This window comes from Rhipicephalus microplus, chromosome 1 (assembly GCF_043290135.1).
Source record: "Rhipicephalus microplus isolate Deutch F79 chromosome 1, USDA_Rmic, whole genome shotgun sequence".
Lineage (NCBI taxonomy): Eukaryota > Metazoa > Arthropoda > Arachnida > Ixodida > Ixodidae > Rhipicephalus > Rhipicephalus microplus.
Genome location: NC_134700.1, coordinates 292,434,496 through 292,449,054, shown reverse-complemented (window position 1 = coordinate 292,449,054; position 14,559 = coordinate 292,434,496). Strand labels below are relative to the sequence as shown.

Sequence of the window (14,559 nt, the reverse complement as noted above, 5' to 3'; positions counted from 1 at the left end):
TGCACCAATTGTGCCAATTTGATACAATTCCCCATTTCTGCTCCGAGCTCTGCCAAAACCATAAATTTCACTAAAATTGGGCCACGCTGCACCAAAATGTCCATGCTGCATCCAAATTTTCTTAGTTGCGCTAACTTGAGCCAGAAATGGGGGCCACCCGCAGTTTGCGTCATCAATTAGTCTAAGCGCGCAGACCCTAACCCTAAACCACTGTGTATATTTATTAGGTAAGGACACCAGCAAGATGCGATCGACTTAATAAAGTAACAAAGCCACGCGCCCGTAGGTCTGCTGACTCCAGCAAATACCAACTGATGAGACGACGCAGCTTAAATCCAAAGATACGCTGCCATAGCCAACAACGTATCGCTGGAAACATGAATTTCTTTGTGAACAAACGCGGCTGTGGCATTTTGGGAACTAAAGCTGGAAGCGTGTGTTTCGTTTTTCGCACACAAACTGGAAGGGCTGCGAACGCCGGCGGTGCCGGCGACCATGTTGATTGCCATAAAAACGGCACATAAAACATTTTTATGTCTTGAGGTTGCGTCGTCCTCGCGATAGATAACTAGGGCGGTCGCCAGACCGTTGGGCGCGTGCCACTGTTACTTTCCCAGTTTGGACGTGCCTTGCAAGCGAGCCAAAAAGTTGTGCCCTAAACCTAACCCCATCTTGAAAAAAAAAGGGGGGGGGTGGGGGAGTGGCTATAGTGGTTCGAAAAATTTCTTGGCTCTGTGTTCAGCGTTCAGCCGTGCAGAACGCAGCTTAAGCCACCTTTTCCGCAGGACTTCACTGTCCCTTTAGTGTGGTCGTCAGGCGCGTACATGGCAAGCATATCTCCAAGGGTACGATTAATGCGTTCTGTCATACCATTGGTTTGAGGGTGGTATGCCGAGGTTTTCTAATGGACACTACGACATTCCTTGAGCAGCTCGTCGACGGCATTCGAGAAAAACACGCGTCCACGGTAACTCAGTAATTCACGAGGTGCACCGTGCCGCAAAGTCAGATGGTGAAGAAGAAAGGACACAGCGTCTTTCGCAGTGGTAGCAGGCAACGCAGATGTTTCAGCCTATCGTGTCAAATGATCGACGGCGATGATAATCCACCATTTTCCTCGAGGAGTGTTGGGTAGAGGACCATAAATATCAATTCCGACGCGGTCGAATGGTCTCGCTGGACAGGCTAAGGGTTGCAAAGGGCCAGTAGTGCTGTGAGAAGGCGTCTTGCGGCGTTGACACGTGGCACATGACCGAACGTACTGGCGAACGTGCCGATACATGCCGCGCCAGTAGTATCTTAGACGAAGGCGAGGGTAAGTCTTGAATACTCCAGCATGGCCACACTGGGGGTCATCGTGAAAGGCAGCGCACATGTCCGAGTGCAAATGACGGGGGATGACAAGGAGCTACGTACGGCCATCCGTCTCGTAGTTGTGGCGATACAATAAGCCTTCATGGACAGCAAAGTGTCTTGCTTGACGAGAGAGGGACCGTGAAGTCGATTCTACCGATATGTGAGAGAAGAATTCGAGCAGAGAATTGATCTAGGGATCCTTGCGCTGCTCGGCTGGCATGTCAGTGATGCTCAGCGATGAAGAGTCGCAGATGGCAGTTGGTAAGCAGGCAAGATCAGGAGGCAGCGGAGAACGGGATAGGGCATCGGCGTCTGAATGTCTGCGTCCTGAGCGATAAACAACTTGAATGTCGTATTCCTGAAGGCGTAAAGCCCAACGAGCGAGACGGCCAGTAGGGTCTTTCATGGATGCTAGCCAGCATAAGGCATGGTGATCTGTGACAACATCAAACTGGCGTCCATAAAGGTAAGTGCGAAATTTTCCTATAGCCCAGATGATGGCCAAGCGCTCCTTTTCCGGGACGGAATAGTTGGACTCTGCCTTCGTTAGGGTACGGCTGGCATAGGCGACAACGTACCCCTCGCAGCCATCTTTGTGTTGAGCGAGAATGGCACTGAGGCCGACACCGCTAGCATCCCTGTGAACTTCAGTAGGTGCATTGGGATCGAAGTGGCGGAGAACTGGTGGAGACGTGAGTAGCCGGCGCAGCGTCGTGAATGCGACATCGCAATAGGAATTCCAGCCCGAGAGTTCCGCGCTACTGGAAAGAAGCTCAGTTAGGGGGGCGATTATAGAACTAAAATTGTGGATGAAACGCCGAAAATACGAGCACAAGCCTACGAAGCTATGGAGCTCCTTTAGGGTGGTGGGCTTGGGGTACTCGGCAACAGCACACAGTTTGGCAAAGTCCGGCGATATTCCTTCTTTCAAGACGACGTGGTCGAGAATTGTGAGTTTGCGGGCGCGAAAACGACATTTCTTGAAGTTATGTTGCAACCCGGCTGCCGTAAGGCACTGGAGAACTTGTTCCAGACGGGAAAGATGAGTTTCTAGCCAAGCTCATGTGTTCTTCTGTTCTCTATTGTACTCCTATTGAGGAACTGTGGGACGTGGGAGAATGAAAGTATGCAATGACCTAAGGGCCCTGTAGTTAGACTTGTTAGGTGGTTCGCTTTAAGGGAACATGTGTGTGTTTTTGTTTCTTGTTTTTCTTTTTACAGCAAAAGTTACCAGATCACAAGGGTCGTTGCATTGTAGTGGTCCACCTCCGCCAATGTTCGTAGCAACCACTTTGCACGAAATAAACAAGAAAACTAAGTAAAAAAGAACACCGAGCGAAGACTGGGATTCGGACCCGCGGGTCCTGCCAGCCACCCCTGTATTTTACCACTGTGCTGTGCCGGCGTTTCAAACGCCATTGCGAACTGACTCTATGCAGGCTTTATGTCGAGAAAAGAATTGCGTTAATGTGTGTTATAAAGCATTTTAAAACAGCAAAGGAACAATCAAGCATCACACAATGTGAATTGCAAAATGAGTTGGTCGTCGAATGCTCCAACCCTATACAATGGCATTAGGCGCAATTCCTGGTCAGACACAGCGTAAAAGGAATTGCACTAAATTGCTTGCAATTCTGTGGTGGGTACCACACTTCTCCAAATAATGAGGAAAAGTGGCATAGTGGATGCCTTACTACTGCACAAAAATATCATTTATGGTGTATTGGGCACCCTGCAAGAGTGCTTGTAGCAGTTACCCCAAAAATGTATAAGAAGGGCTCTAGAAAGACCGCTCTTCCAGTTTTCGCTGTGACAGTGCTGCGTGTCCTACGCAGGCCTCACATTTTTTTTTCATTGAGTTGTTGAGAAGCTTCTGAATTTGCCGCTTAATCTTGCTTTCTCCGTCTATGTTGTTATTTGCTTTGCTTCTTTGCGCCAGAAAGGTTTTTTTTTCCCTCTTGCTTTCTTTCATTTGCCAGAATGCCTCACTAAGACTACAATGTTAACTGCGCAGAATAATCATCGTTGTCAGTTGTTGCAAGAGTTCGTCTTAACAGAAGAGTCCTGTTACGTGGTTTGTCTTAAGATTTTTTTTGTATTGAGTTTATGGGAAACCAAACAAACATACCCATGTCGTTTATTTTAAGAAAGAAATCGTCTTAATAGAGTCTGTCTTAGCGGGAGTTTACTGTACTAGAAAATGCCAAATCCTAAAGATTTGATGACGTTTGGGTCTGTTTGCTTTTGTGTGCATATTTTGTTGCAATACAGTCTCCAACTAAAGTGTTTTATAGTAGGGAGAAAGACAATAAATTTATTTAAAATGAATTCTAGTCTGGGTGCACTAAGAAAAGCAAGGCCTAGTCGTCAGAAAGGCCTTGAAGTTTGTATGTGTACGAACAGTGCTTTCGTAATATCCGCTGAGGATTCCACCAGCCGTTCCTCCTGGGTTGCATGTCTTTGTGTGGCAGGTATGTGTCAGATGGTTGCCAGCAATGGCTGCCTGGCCACCTGAACAATCTCACAGAACGTCGGCATTGCAGAAATATTTTACTGTTCAGTCTCATTATGTATAAATTGCAGTGTATGTCTGTGCTTTAACAGGTTGCAAGGCTACACGGTGACACTGGCAAATGGTACATTTCTTTTAAGAATGTTGTTGCCTATACCTTCCTTGGCCTCATTACGTATCTGCTGATTTTTGTTAAGGTTGTGTCGAATAGAGAAACAAGCCCTAGAAAATGCCCTTGCCTTACACAGGATGCCAATAATTCAAACTGTATTAATTTCACTGATTCTTTATTTGTCAGCACTGCCAAGTAGTACTGGCACCGCATGACCGCACATTTGATGGGTAATCTGAGAATTGATCCATTAGGCTGTGGTACCATTTAGCAAGCTGTGACTGTTTAACAGCATTGTGAAAGCTAGCAGTAAGACAGCCGTTTATGCAACACTCCTGCTGCGCTATGTCTGTGCTAAAAATAACCAAGCTGCCACCGCGTCAAAGGGCAGCTGCCACCAAGCCGTTCCCACAGCAATCGCCACAGTTTCTTACACTTTGGCTTGGGGGGCAACAATCTCGGCATAATTCGAGTGGCAAGCTTTGCGCATATTCCAGGTCCACCCATCGCCGTCTCTTGGCTGCTGCTTCTTCGGCCAAGCATGTTTGAGGCAATCACCGTAGGCATTGTCATTCTTGTTAAGCAGCTTAACAAGCTGAGGATCAACCAGTTTTGCTGTTCCGGGCTTTGTGCAACTTGGTGCAAACTTTCGTCATTTCGTTCAATGTAAATAAATCTAAAAGAAATCTAAGTGGGCTCAATTTCAGCTCATAGTTGTCGATGCTGTGCTGTGCTAATGCAACACACGCATTACGTTATTGTTCATATTGTAGTTGCTGTGACTAACAGAGTCCCAGAAATTGGAGATAAGTTTTTTCGTGAAAAGGTCTATTTTGGGCAGGCTAGGTGACCACTATGGCCTTACATGTTGCTTTTTCTATAGTGCTGCTGTATAGCATGAAGAACTACCAGTGGTACCTGAAGCAGACACTACAGTTCAGCACCGGTGGACTTGGCAGGCTTGCCGACCTTCACTGGGACGAGGGTAACGTGCTCACTCTGCACGTGCTGTCTGTGGATGGGCAGTACTGGCATTACGCGTGGTCGTGGGCTGTGCACCAGAGCCACTGCTGGACACAGGAGAGCACTGCCAACGTGGCTGTCATTGATGGAGGTAACGAGATAGCCATGTGACTACTGAAATTACATTACACTGCCCAAATGCTTAGTAGCTATGGCATGTTCCGTCAAATAGAAGGCCACAGTTTGTTATCCGTGTAAACCATAAAAAAAAAGGCAAAATGCTAAAGGAGTGATGAACTTGCTTAGGTGCACAGCTATAAAAACCAAGCAGTTCCTCTTAATCCTTTGAGAGTCGAATGTTTTTGTCAAATGCAACCCGCCAGGGTAAATTCTTGTCTTGCTGATTTAATTTCTTCACGTGACCCTAAATCAGACAAAAGATTGTCAATATCTTTAGGGGGACTTTAAAGTGATAAAAATATTGGAAGAAAGATACTCAAAAAAGCCTATATGACTGTTAAAAAATTATGCTACGTGAAAAGTTTAAATTGTGGATTACTACAATGTAATCCATGAAGCTGAAAGTGGCTTCTGTCCGTGATAGTTTTGTACATGGCTGCATTCTATGTAATGGGTAGCATGCTTTAAATCACATGGAGTCATATGCGTAAAATATTTTAGAACTTGCCACGGAACCCACTACGTGGCCATGAAGGAATAGAAGCAGTATTGTGTGTGCCTTTTGTAGTAGGTGGCCGGCTTTAAATCACAAAGTTATTATGATAATCACATGTTCTGACGCCCGCTGGTTATGTACGCTTGTAATATCGCGACATTACATGTTGTATTGTGAAGCTTGTATACTGGACGCGTGTGTTTGTAAAGCATGAAAGTTGCTTTCACAGCATTTCTAAGCAGAGAAAGTTATTTTCACAGCATTTCCTAGCAGATGCGTGGCTGTGTGGTAGAACGCCTGCATGCCATGCAAACGATCTGGGTGTGATCCTCACTCGCACACACAATGTTTTATTATTTATTTTATTTGCATATTTCTCGATGTCTCTGTCACGCACAAGATGATGATCTTTCGCACACAACAAACCACGCCGATGCTGGAATTTCTGCGAAACGAGCTCTTTATCGCTGTCACGATAATAAGTGCATGAAAAAAAGGAAAGCCGGCGCCGTCTTGCTGCGCATTCATTTGAGATCTCACTTGCTCATCAACATTAAGGTCTAAACTCATAAGCAGCTCCTCGTACAAAGGTTTGATATCCAACAAATCATACTCTGACTTGCCAGACAAGCGATGATTTGGGGGTATTGCTGCTAGACTCACATGCAGCTTAGAAAGTGGTGTTTACTTCCACGGCGCAAGCAAGCTTCACTCGCAAATCCACTGAAAAAAAACTGTATGGCATATTGCACGTCCGGAAAGCACATACGAGTCAGAAACCCATAATAATCCTCCATCTTATTTCCAACGAGATGGAAGCGAGAGTCCTCGAAACAGAAAATACAACCACAGTGACATCGTTTGCGTCCATAAGCACGTGCACAGAAATGGGCGTAATCGCACCTCATGGAGCAGTAAACGAGAGAGCAGCAACATGAGAGATTCTGCACCAGACAGCCATCAATTGTGCGAGTGCAATAAGCCGGAACTGACCGAAGGGCAATACTGAAGCTAGCCATCACACCGCCCTAGCAGCAGTAAATGTAGATGTCATATGTTCATATGTCTTTCCATCATTGCTGCATGTCATTGACCCTGAAAAGGTTAATGTGCAGTCCTCTACTGAGGCTTTCTTGACCAGCTATTAAGCAGGAAAAGTTTTTAAATTACCTATTCCTTACATCAACCGTTTTCCTTGTGGACGAGCAAATTTTTTCATGCTCACTTGTATGGTAACGCAATAATGGCATGTGCAATTAGGCATAAATTAGGCACGTCAACAGTTCGCATTATTGTGTAGTGGCCATTGCCGTAGTAGTAGCACATTTTGGTTTGGCGTGGAACCAAGTGTGTGAGGAAAAGTTTGTGTTACCCTCATTTCGTTCAGTTTTCTTTCTTTCACTACTGCTAATATGAACAAATGTACACGATATGTAAAGATATAGTCTTCTTAGCCTCCTTTTGCGTTTTCTGCAGATACTGTTCTGGCAACACTGTTCAAGGAGGCTGTTGTACCCCCACCAATGTGTAGCTACAAAGTCAAGACAGGTGCGTCTGTCAATGACGTGGCATTTGGAATTGGACAGCATGAGAATGATTTTGCCATTGTACTTCAAGAGGAAAATAGCCTCTTGTTCGTGCTCAGCAGCCCAGGTGTGTATGTTAATCTTTGCCATTTTTCTATAGTCTGTTCATTTACTTTACCAATTAAGCGTTGCTCAAGTTAAGCTTTTGCTATGTGCAGTGCATGCATACTGAGAAAAAAAAACTTTAGCCACCACTCAGTTTTAACATGTCTGCTATTCTGGTATACACTTAAATCACTTCATAAGAGGCATGCTTCGGGCAGCAATTCTCGATTTTTATATGAGAAGTCTCTTGTAAGCAGGGTACCTCGCATGCATTTTCTTGTCAACCCATATTTTACTGTAGGCACACTGGCGTCTATTTGACCCATTTGTCACTTATACCCCTGTCACACGGCCACCACCAAACTCTGTTGAACACCATCAACGGAAATCTCCCCTAGGAGGTTCGACGGAGAAGGAGTTGTGGCAGTGTCACACGGCAATGACAAGGTTGTAACAGTTGCCGCGAGGGGGCTCAGCTGGCGCTGTTTGATTTTCGGAAAAGTATTCTAATTTGATCCCTATTGATTTTTTTGTGAATCCTCGTTATGCAGTTTTTACAAAAAAGCACTATTAAGTAGGTATGCGACTAACAAACCATTAAAAATAATTTCAAATAAAAACGCATTTGCTAAATGTAGCAATGCTGCTAGTGACGCTGGCCACATTGTGCTTTTAGTTGTTTTGCTGCCTGTGTACATGCCCGGTACGAAAGTTCTTATGCTTCCTTGCCTCGTGAGCGCACATTTTGGGTTCTTCAGCCATGAGTGACACAGCGGACGACGTGAGGAAGTGGTGCAATATTGCGCTGGTAATGACGTTGATCGGCAGGCGCCGGCCGGCCCGACTCGCGAGGCACGGTGTGTAGGGCATCGGTGTTGAGAGTAAGTGAACTCTGGCAGGCGTAAATATTCTAAACAAACACGCGTTGTGAATGAGTACTACAACAAAAGAATGTTTAATATTGCTAAAATGTATTATTCTTTTACTGCGGCCACTTAGTGCTCGAAATTTTTCTCTGGCCTCTAGACTGCTGAGGACGAGAGTACCTCGTTTCGCTGCGAAGGGAGATCGTTGAACATCTTTTGCGAAATGCTCCGTTCACCTTCGTTTGCGTAAGGGTGGCCGTGTGACACCGACCGCATCTTCGTTGTCGTAAAGACGAGGGTGTTAAACGGTCTTCACGGGTGCCCGTGTAACAGAGGTATTATATGAGTGTCTCTTATAGAGGGGTTTGACTGTATATGCAAGGGTGTTTGCATGATACCATGTTACTGGATGCTTGAAGCAACATCTTGTGAAACATCATCTAACTACTATTATTCACATGTTTTCTTGTTTTTGACTAGTGTTCATCTCCCAAAAAATAACAAAAAGGTATATACCTGACATGTTTGTGATTTTGCTGCTGCTGCAAGTTTACACCAACAGCAAAGTTCGTGATGTAATGGCTGCATTTGACAGGCCAGGCTTTGCACAACCAGGTGGTGCTACCACTTTGGTCATTCACATTTGCTTCCAGTTATTCACCAGCACTAATAAGTCTCCGAACAAATTAAAACACTTTACCTGCAGGTATTTGGGATTTACAGTAAAACAAAAAAAAAGATACAAAGTCCCTCTCCCCCCCCCCTCATTCATTTGCACACAGCTTATCACAGAGCACTTGATAGGGATCATACGAAAGAGTTGTGCAGTCAGTCATCTCACTTTGCAGGAGATTTTGTGAAGCCATCCAGCGGCAGTTGCACACTGCAGCTTGAAGGTGCGGGTGGAGAAAATGGCTTCAGGATTACATCAAGCATACCTGAATGCTATGGGCCTTACAGGTTGGTACTACCCTACTCCCTCATTGATTGCCGCCATTAGGTGTTACAAATTGAAATATTTAACCCTTATTATGATGAGCAACAGTAATTATCAACCATATAATTGGGACAATAGCCAATTCGGTGAGCATCTTGTTTCCTCTGTCAGCTGTACCTGTTCCCACACAACTCGTGATCGCTGTAAATAATGTTACATGCCAATAGCTTTTATTTTTTGTGTCAGAAGGAACACTGAAAACTCGGACAGACCATCGCTGCTTTACCAGTATTCAAACGTTCGCAATTTCCTGCTGATCGAAGATCGTTTACTTTCAATTGTTATTTTTTTTTTTTTTTTGAGCGGGCCAGTGGGCGACAACCGCTGGCGAGTGACAGCACACAGTCTCTCTTATCCGCTAAAATCTCGGAAGCCATGCTTTTAAGTTTTCGTTGAATCTCGTGTGGTAGCGCTAAAAATAAATGCGCTCGCCGTCAAGTTTTTTTTTTTCTTATTACATATTTCGTGGGATTTTTTGTAGCATTATGTAGCAACTGAAGCTAGATTTAAAAAAATAAAAGCCAACCAAGACACCTTTGCAAATAATATTTATGAAAAAAATTATCGTCCACAAGTGGGATTCAAACCTGGGTCTTTTGAATGGGAAGCTAGCATTCTACCCCTCGACCACTTCAAGGGAACTGCGCGCGGCTCTTAAAACCATCGCACATTACACACTACCGATCGCAGCGCCACAAGCGGATTGACCCTCTTTGGGCTTCACTTTTCGGAGCTCGGTCCGGGCACTCCCCTTGTTCTAGTACACTCTAATTCAATTTAACCTCAACTATATTGATTCTTTTTACACTGATTTTATTACCCAATGATGGTGCCAATTATCTGTTCAAGTGATTACAAGACATGCCTGGCTCCACTCCTTGCTCATTGAGCTTTATGTGATCAGCTGAACCTAAGGTTTTTTTAGTACATAGCACTCCTTATTTACATTCCTCAAGTTTATTTCCTTTTAATTTTCTTCACTAGTCTTCAGAATCATAATTCGAATTCTATGGCAAAATAATTTCTGGCCTGACTATCGTTCGCTTTTTCACAAAGTAAAAAGGGGAGAGTGCAGTTATCTGGTTAAGGCACGCAAGAAATTCTAACATAATTCTGTTTCTCACATTATATCACTATTTGTATTTTTTCCTATTCTCGTATTAAGTTGCACTTAATGGAAGCAGTCAACCCGCTTTTATTGGTGTGTCTCATTTCTTCCTCATGTTTAGCCGCTGAATGTTTTCGCATCTATTATAATTCTTTTGATCATCTACCCCAATAAACTGACCAACTACTCCACTGCAAATTACCTACGGGTGAAAATTGGAAGGCGCAACGACGCAAGATTACATAAAGTTATCTTAAAAACGCCTCAAGTGCAACGCTTTCATTCTTCAATTGCACCAGAGCACAAACTGAATGGCGTGTTGCATTTTTACAGAATAAAACCTGATGGAATTCAAATACCTCAGCATGCTATGAGCCTGCACCACTGGATATGGCCCGCCAAAGATTATCTGCTGTGTGTGTGTACTAGTGAGGAATCCCATCACCTACTGCGAGTGGACATCAGACATGAACAAGAAACACATCTCGTCGCAAAGTAAGTGATTAGCCTTTGAAGAATAACTGCAGCTTAAACCTTGATGCTAGTATACTATACAAAGCACAAATGCTATTTACTGTTTCGTTACCATGCCTATACAAATTGATCAATGGTGATCAGCACTTTGGATCATTGATTTTGGCATGTTGAATTTGTTTCTCGTGCATCCAGTGCATTCTAGTAGTTGGTCCAGCCACTCAACTTTAAGAATCAATTTAAATCTGCCCATTTTGGAAACTATTTTGACAAACCTTTGTGCAAACCAATGTGCGTGTAGTTTGGAAAAATGCACTTGGCTGGCGAATTTGACAGAAGTGCGTGCCCTCGTAGTTATGCTGCAGCAACATAAAAGTTCTGTAATCAAAAGAGCGTTTGTAAGTCAAATAACAAATCGATGTGTCAGCTTCACAATCTGACAATGTTGAGCAGTAATAACTGCCAGAAATTTATGCCAGCTATTTAATAGAGAGCTGTGTTCAATAGAGAAGTCAGCGAATATTTAGTCTACAAAAAATATTTCTGAAGGTCCGCCGCATGTATAAAGTGTGAAGGCAGCCTCCTCAGCCAGTTTCCAGCAGCTTTAGTTTTGCTTGTAACCTTATATCAGACACAAGGCAGCATCTAGTGTCACTAGTCGCTCCTATGGTGACGTCTTCATGTATGCATGGGTGCACACTTGTGCTGCAAGAAACACGTGCCGCTCAAAATTGTCTTGCAACTGCACCTGCATTGAGTGAGGATGAGCTTAGAGTTCGAGGATGACAGCACCTCAGCTTCAAGTGTTGTGGCGACGATGTTTTGCGTTGGCCTGAGACATTCGCAGCCGTTCATGGGTTTATTTTGTTTACGGCCTCGAGTTGTCTTCTCTGCAGCAAGTGCATAGCTGCTGACCTTTGTGTACAATGTTATAGCTGCTCTGTCTGGTTATGTGGGACGTCCACACGTCGCTGGGGCGTGGTGTGCTGGTGCCGGCTGCAGAGCTTATCCTCACGATAAGAAGGCCACTAGAGCACATCTTGACCCTAATTACGAAGCAGCATGGAATGTTTTAGAAGTGCCGCAACATAGTTTTTTTTTAAACCATGTGCAAAAATGCAAAGAAAAATTAGAGGACCCTAAAGCTTCGCCCTTAGGAGTTGAAGGCGTTAGCGTCATTTTGTTCCCAGTGCGTGTTTCGAACACTTAGTGCAGGAAACCTTTTCATATTTGCTATGTACTCACTATACGTGGACTTAAAGGAATAGGCACAGTAGCGTGCGTGCCTTTTGTAGTGAGGCACCTGGTTTCAACCAGTGAGCTATTATGATAATCACATATTCTGATGCCCGCTGGTAATGGGTGCTTGTACCATGCATTATTACTGCAATATTTCATGTTGCGTTGTGAAGCATGTATACAAGGTACGTGTGTTTGTGAAGCATGAAAACTACTTTCACTGCATTTCCAAGCAGAGGAAGTTCTTTTCACTGTTTTTACAAGCAGAGGCGTGGCCGTGGGGTAGAAAATTCGCTTGCCACACAAACGACTCGGATTCGATCCCCACTTGAATACAAACAACCCTCGTTCGGTCCCCACTCAGCTCCAGGTTTTCTTTATCATTTATTTATTTTATATTCATAATTGTCAATTTTTCGGTCACGCATAAGATGATAATTTTTGCTCACTATCAGCGAGACTGACACAGACACCAGAATATCTGCGAAACGAGCTATTTAATGCTAATTGTTAATATGCTTGGATTCACATATTGGAACGCCAACCTATGTGGAGTGAGGTGGCCCGTGGAAATAGTTGTCGCTAATTGAGATGGCCAAGTTCATTGGGCACCTGATTTATGAAGGGATTATTCACATAATGGGCATCTATCTATATTGGAACACCTGCTGACTCTTATTGCAAAAAAAAACAAATATTTACTGTGAAAAGTATATAAGTTCTCTTTTGTCTTGCGAAAAAACAAGTAATGCTTGACCACATGGCACGAGCAATGAAGCAGCACCTCAGTTCCAATTTTCTTTGTGTATGTGAATAGAAACTTCTTGTACAGCATTTATTATTTTTTATGCTATCCTCTAAATGTAGGTCCTGAATTTTCCTTGTTTTGAATATTTTGCATATAGTGTTCTTCATTGCACTGCTTACTAGCTGGTAACCAAAAATTACTGCATTTTCCACATCTTTATCGTTCCAAAATAGTTTTATTGCTCTACAACATATATTTTTTGGAAAGAGCATTTCATTGTGCAAATTTGGTGTGCTGCAATGCGTGCTGAGATACCTTCAAACTGGCAATAACCATCTTCCTGAGACATATGAAAAATAACCATTTGTACACAGTAACAAAAGAGTTAGGCATCTTCTGAGAATTCTGCAATGTATGTAGAAATACCTTCGTTGCATGTGATATTTATTATCAGATAATATGCTCACATAGAAAAATAAGCATAAGATTGAAACTTCCAACGGTATTGCTGCAAGGGCGAAGCAGCATCAAATTTGAATGTTGTGCAAGGTAAGGTGAGTAGCAGGGTGGAATATTGGACTAGTTTGTATAGGTTCACCTTTGCTGACAGCGCAACAGGCAGATGAAGAAGAGCCATGCGGTGTGTTCTCTTCTCTTTTTCATTCGTGCGTATGTGTTTGTAACTTATGAAGCCAGTCGAACAAGCTCATTTCCCAACAATGGAGACATTAATTTATCTTTGATGTACGTGCAAATGATCTGTTCTATACTCAATTAATAATAGCCTCATTTGTGCGACACATTTTTTATCTTGACATTAGCATTGTTTGTAATGGCACTACAGATTCTTTGAACATATTATGATCTCTGAGCTGTTCTTTCACACTTTGTACTGTTGGTTATAATTTCTTACGGCTTTTGGGAAAACATGCAGCAGTATAAGAGGTTCTTACTACTTACCTGTTAACAAATGCAGAAAAAGCTTACTTGGGCATTAGTTTATAGTGAAAGAGAGATAAAGTAATTAAAAGAAAAGCAATAATGCCGAATCTGAAGGTGCTGTTGTTGTCTTGCAAAAGTGTTATACTATAGTATTACTAGTATATCTACGTTATAAGACTGTGTTCTCCATTATGCTTTCTTAGATTGTTGTGTACACTGAAAGACTCTGTGTTAACCATCTCTACAAGTTCAAATGGGATCGTCTGCATTCAGTATCAGGATGGTAGTTGTGCTTCTCCAAATCCAGGTAAGGTGACACATTGAACATTATTCATCCTTTGAGGCATCACATGGAATTTTTCAACTGCTTATGAAATGTATGTGTTTGTCTGAATTTTCCGCATGCATACATGCACACTTGACTTTGTTTTCTGCATCTACCAAATAAAATTATCTGAGAAGCATCTGCTAACTGACATCACCTGGCTTGCCCCTCAAATAGGCACACTTAATTTGTACACTGTCCTTATGATGAACTTTCTTCTTCTGTTAATTTGCTCAGATTCTGGGAAAATTACTTTCTATTGCTGTATGGCAAAAAATGGAAAGGTGTCAAAGTTTTAGAACGTGTGTGAGAGTTCTGTGCACAAGCTTTGTCTGTTCTTTTCATGTAGATAATCAACAAAAACGTAGCAATTTCACCTCGTTGTCATGATGTATCAGTAGGTTTTAGCCTCATTTCATAACTTACGGGTAACTGCTATTTTGTACATAATATTCAATAGAAAGGCTCCTGACTTACCAAAGAATGGCTTAGAAAGGCCCTATGACTAAATTTGGTAGCGTGCTTTTGTGCTTTTATGTGTATGTGGGTTTCATCACCTTTTAGCTAGGCTTGCACGTGGGCTGACATTATCACCTTTCACTCTCCTTTT

General features: G+C 43.1%; 1 protein-coding gene across 1 annotated transcript in view; it reads left to right on the top strand.

Moving 5' to 3' along the window:
- Nucleotides 1–14,559, top strand: part of LOC142763534 (putative elongator complex protein 1) — a 39,548-nt gene that overhangs the window by 7,372 nt on the left and 17,617 nt on the right. Inside the window, exons 10-14 of the mRNA XM_075865144.1 lie at nt 4,864–5,094; nt 7,096–7,272; nt 8,965–9,076; nt 10,555–10,716; nt 13,828–13,931. Of these exons, the coding sequence (XP_075721259.1) occupies nt 4,864–5,094; nt 7,096–7,272; nt 8,965–9,076; nt 10,555–10,716; nt 13,828–13,931 (786 nt within the window). The remainder of the gene's footprint in view (nt 1–4,863; nt 5,095–7,095; nt 7,273–8,964; nt 9,077–10,554; nt 10,717–13,827; nt 13,932–14,559) is intronic.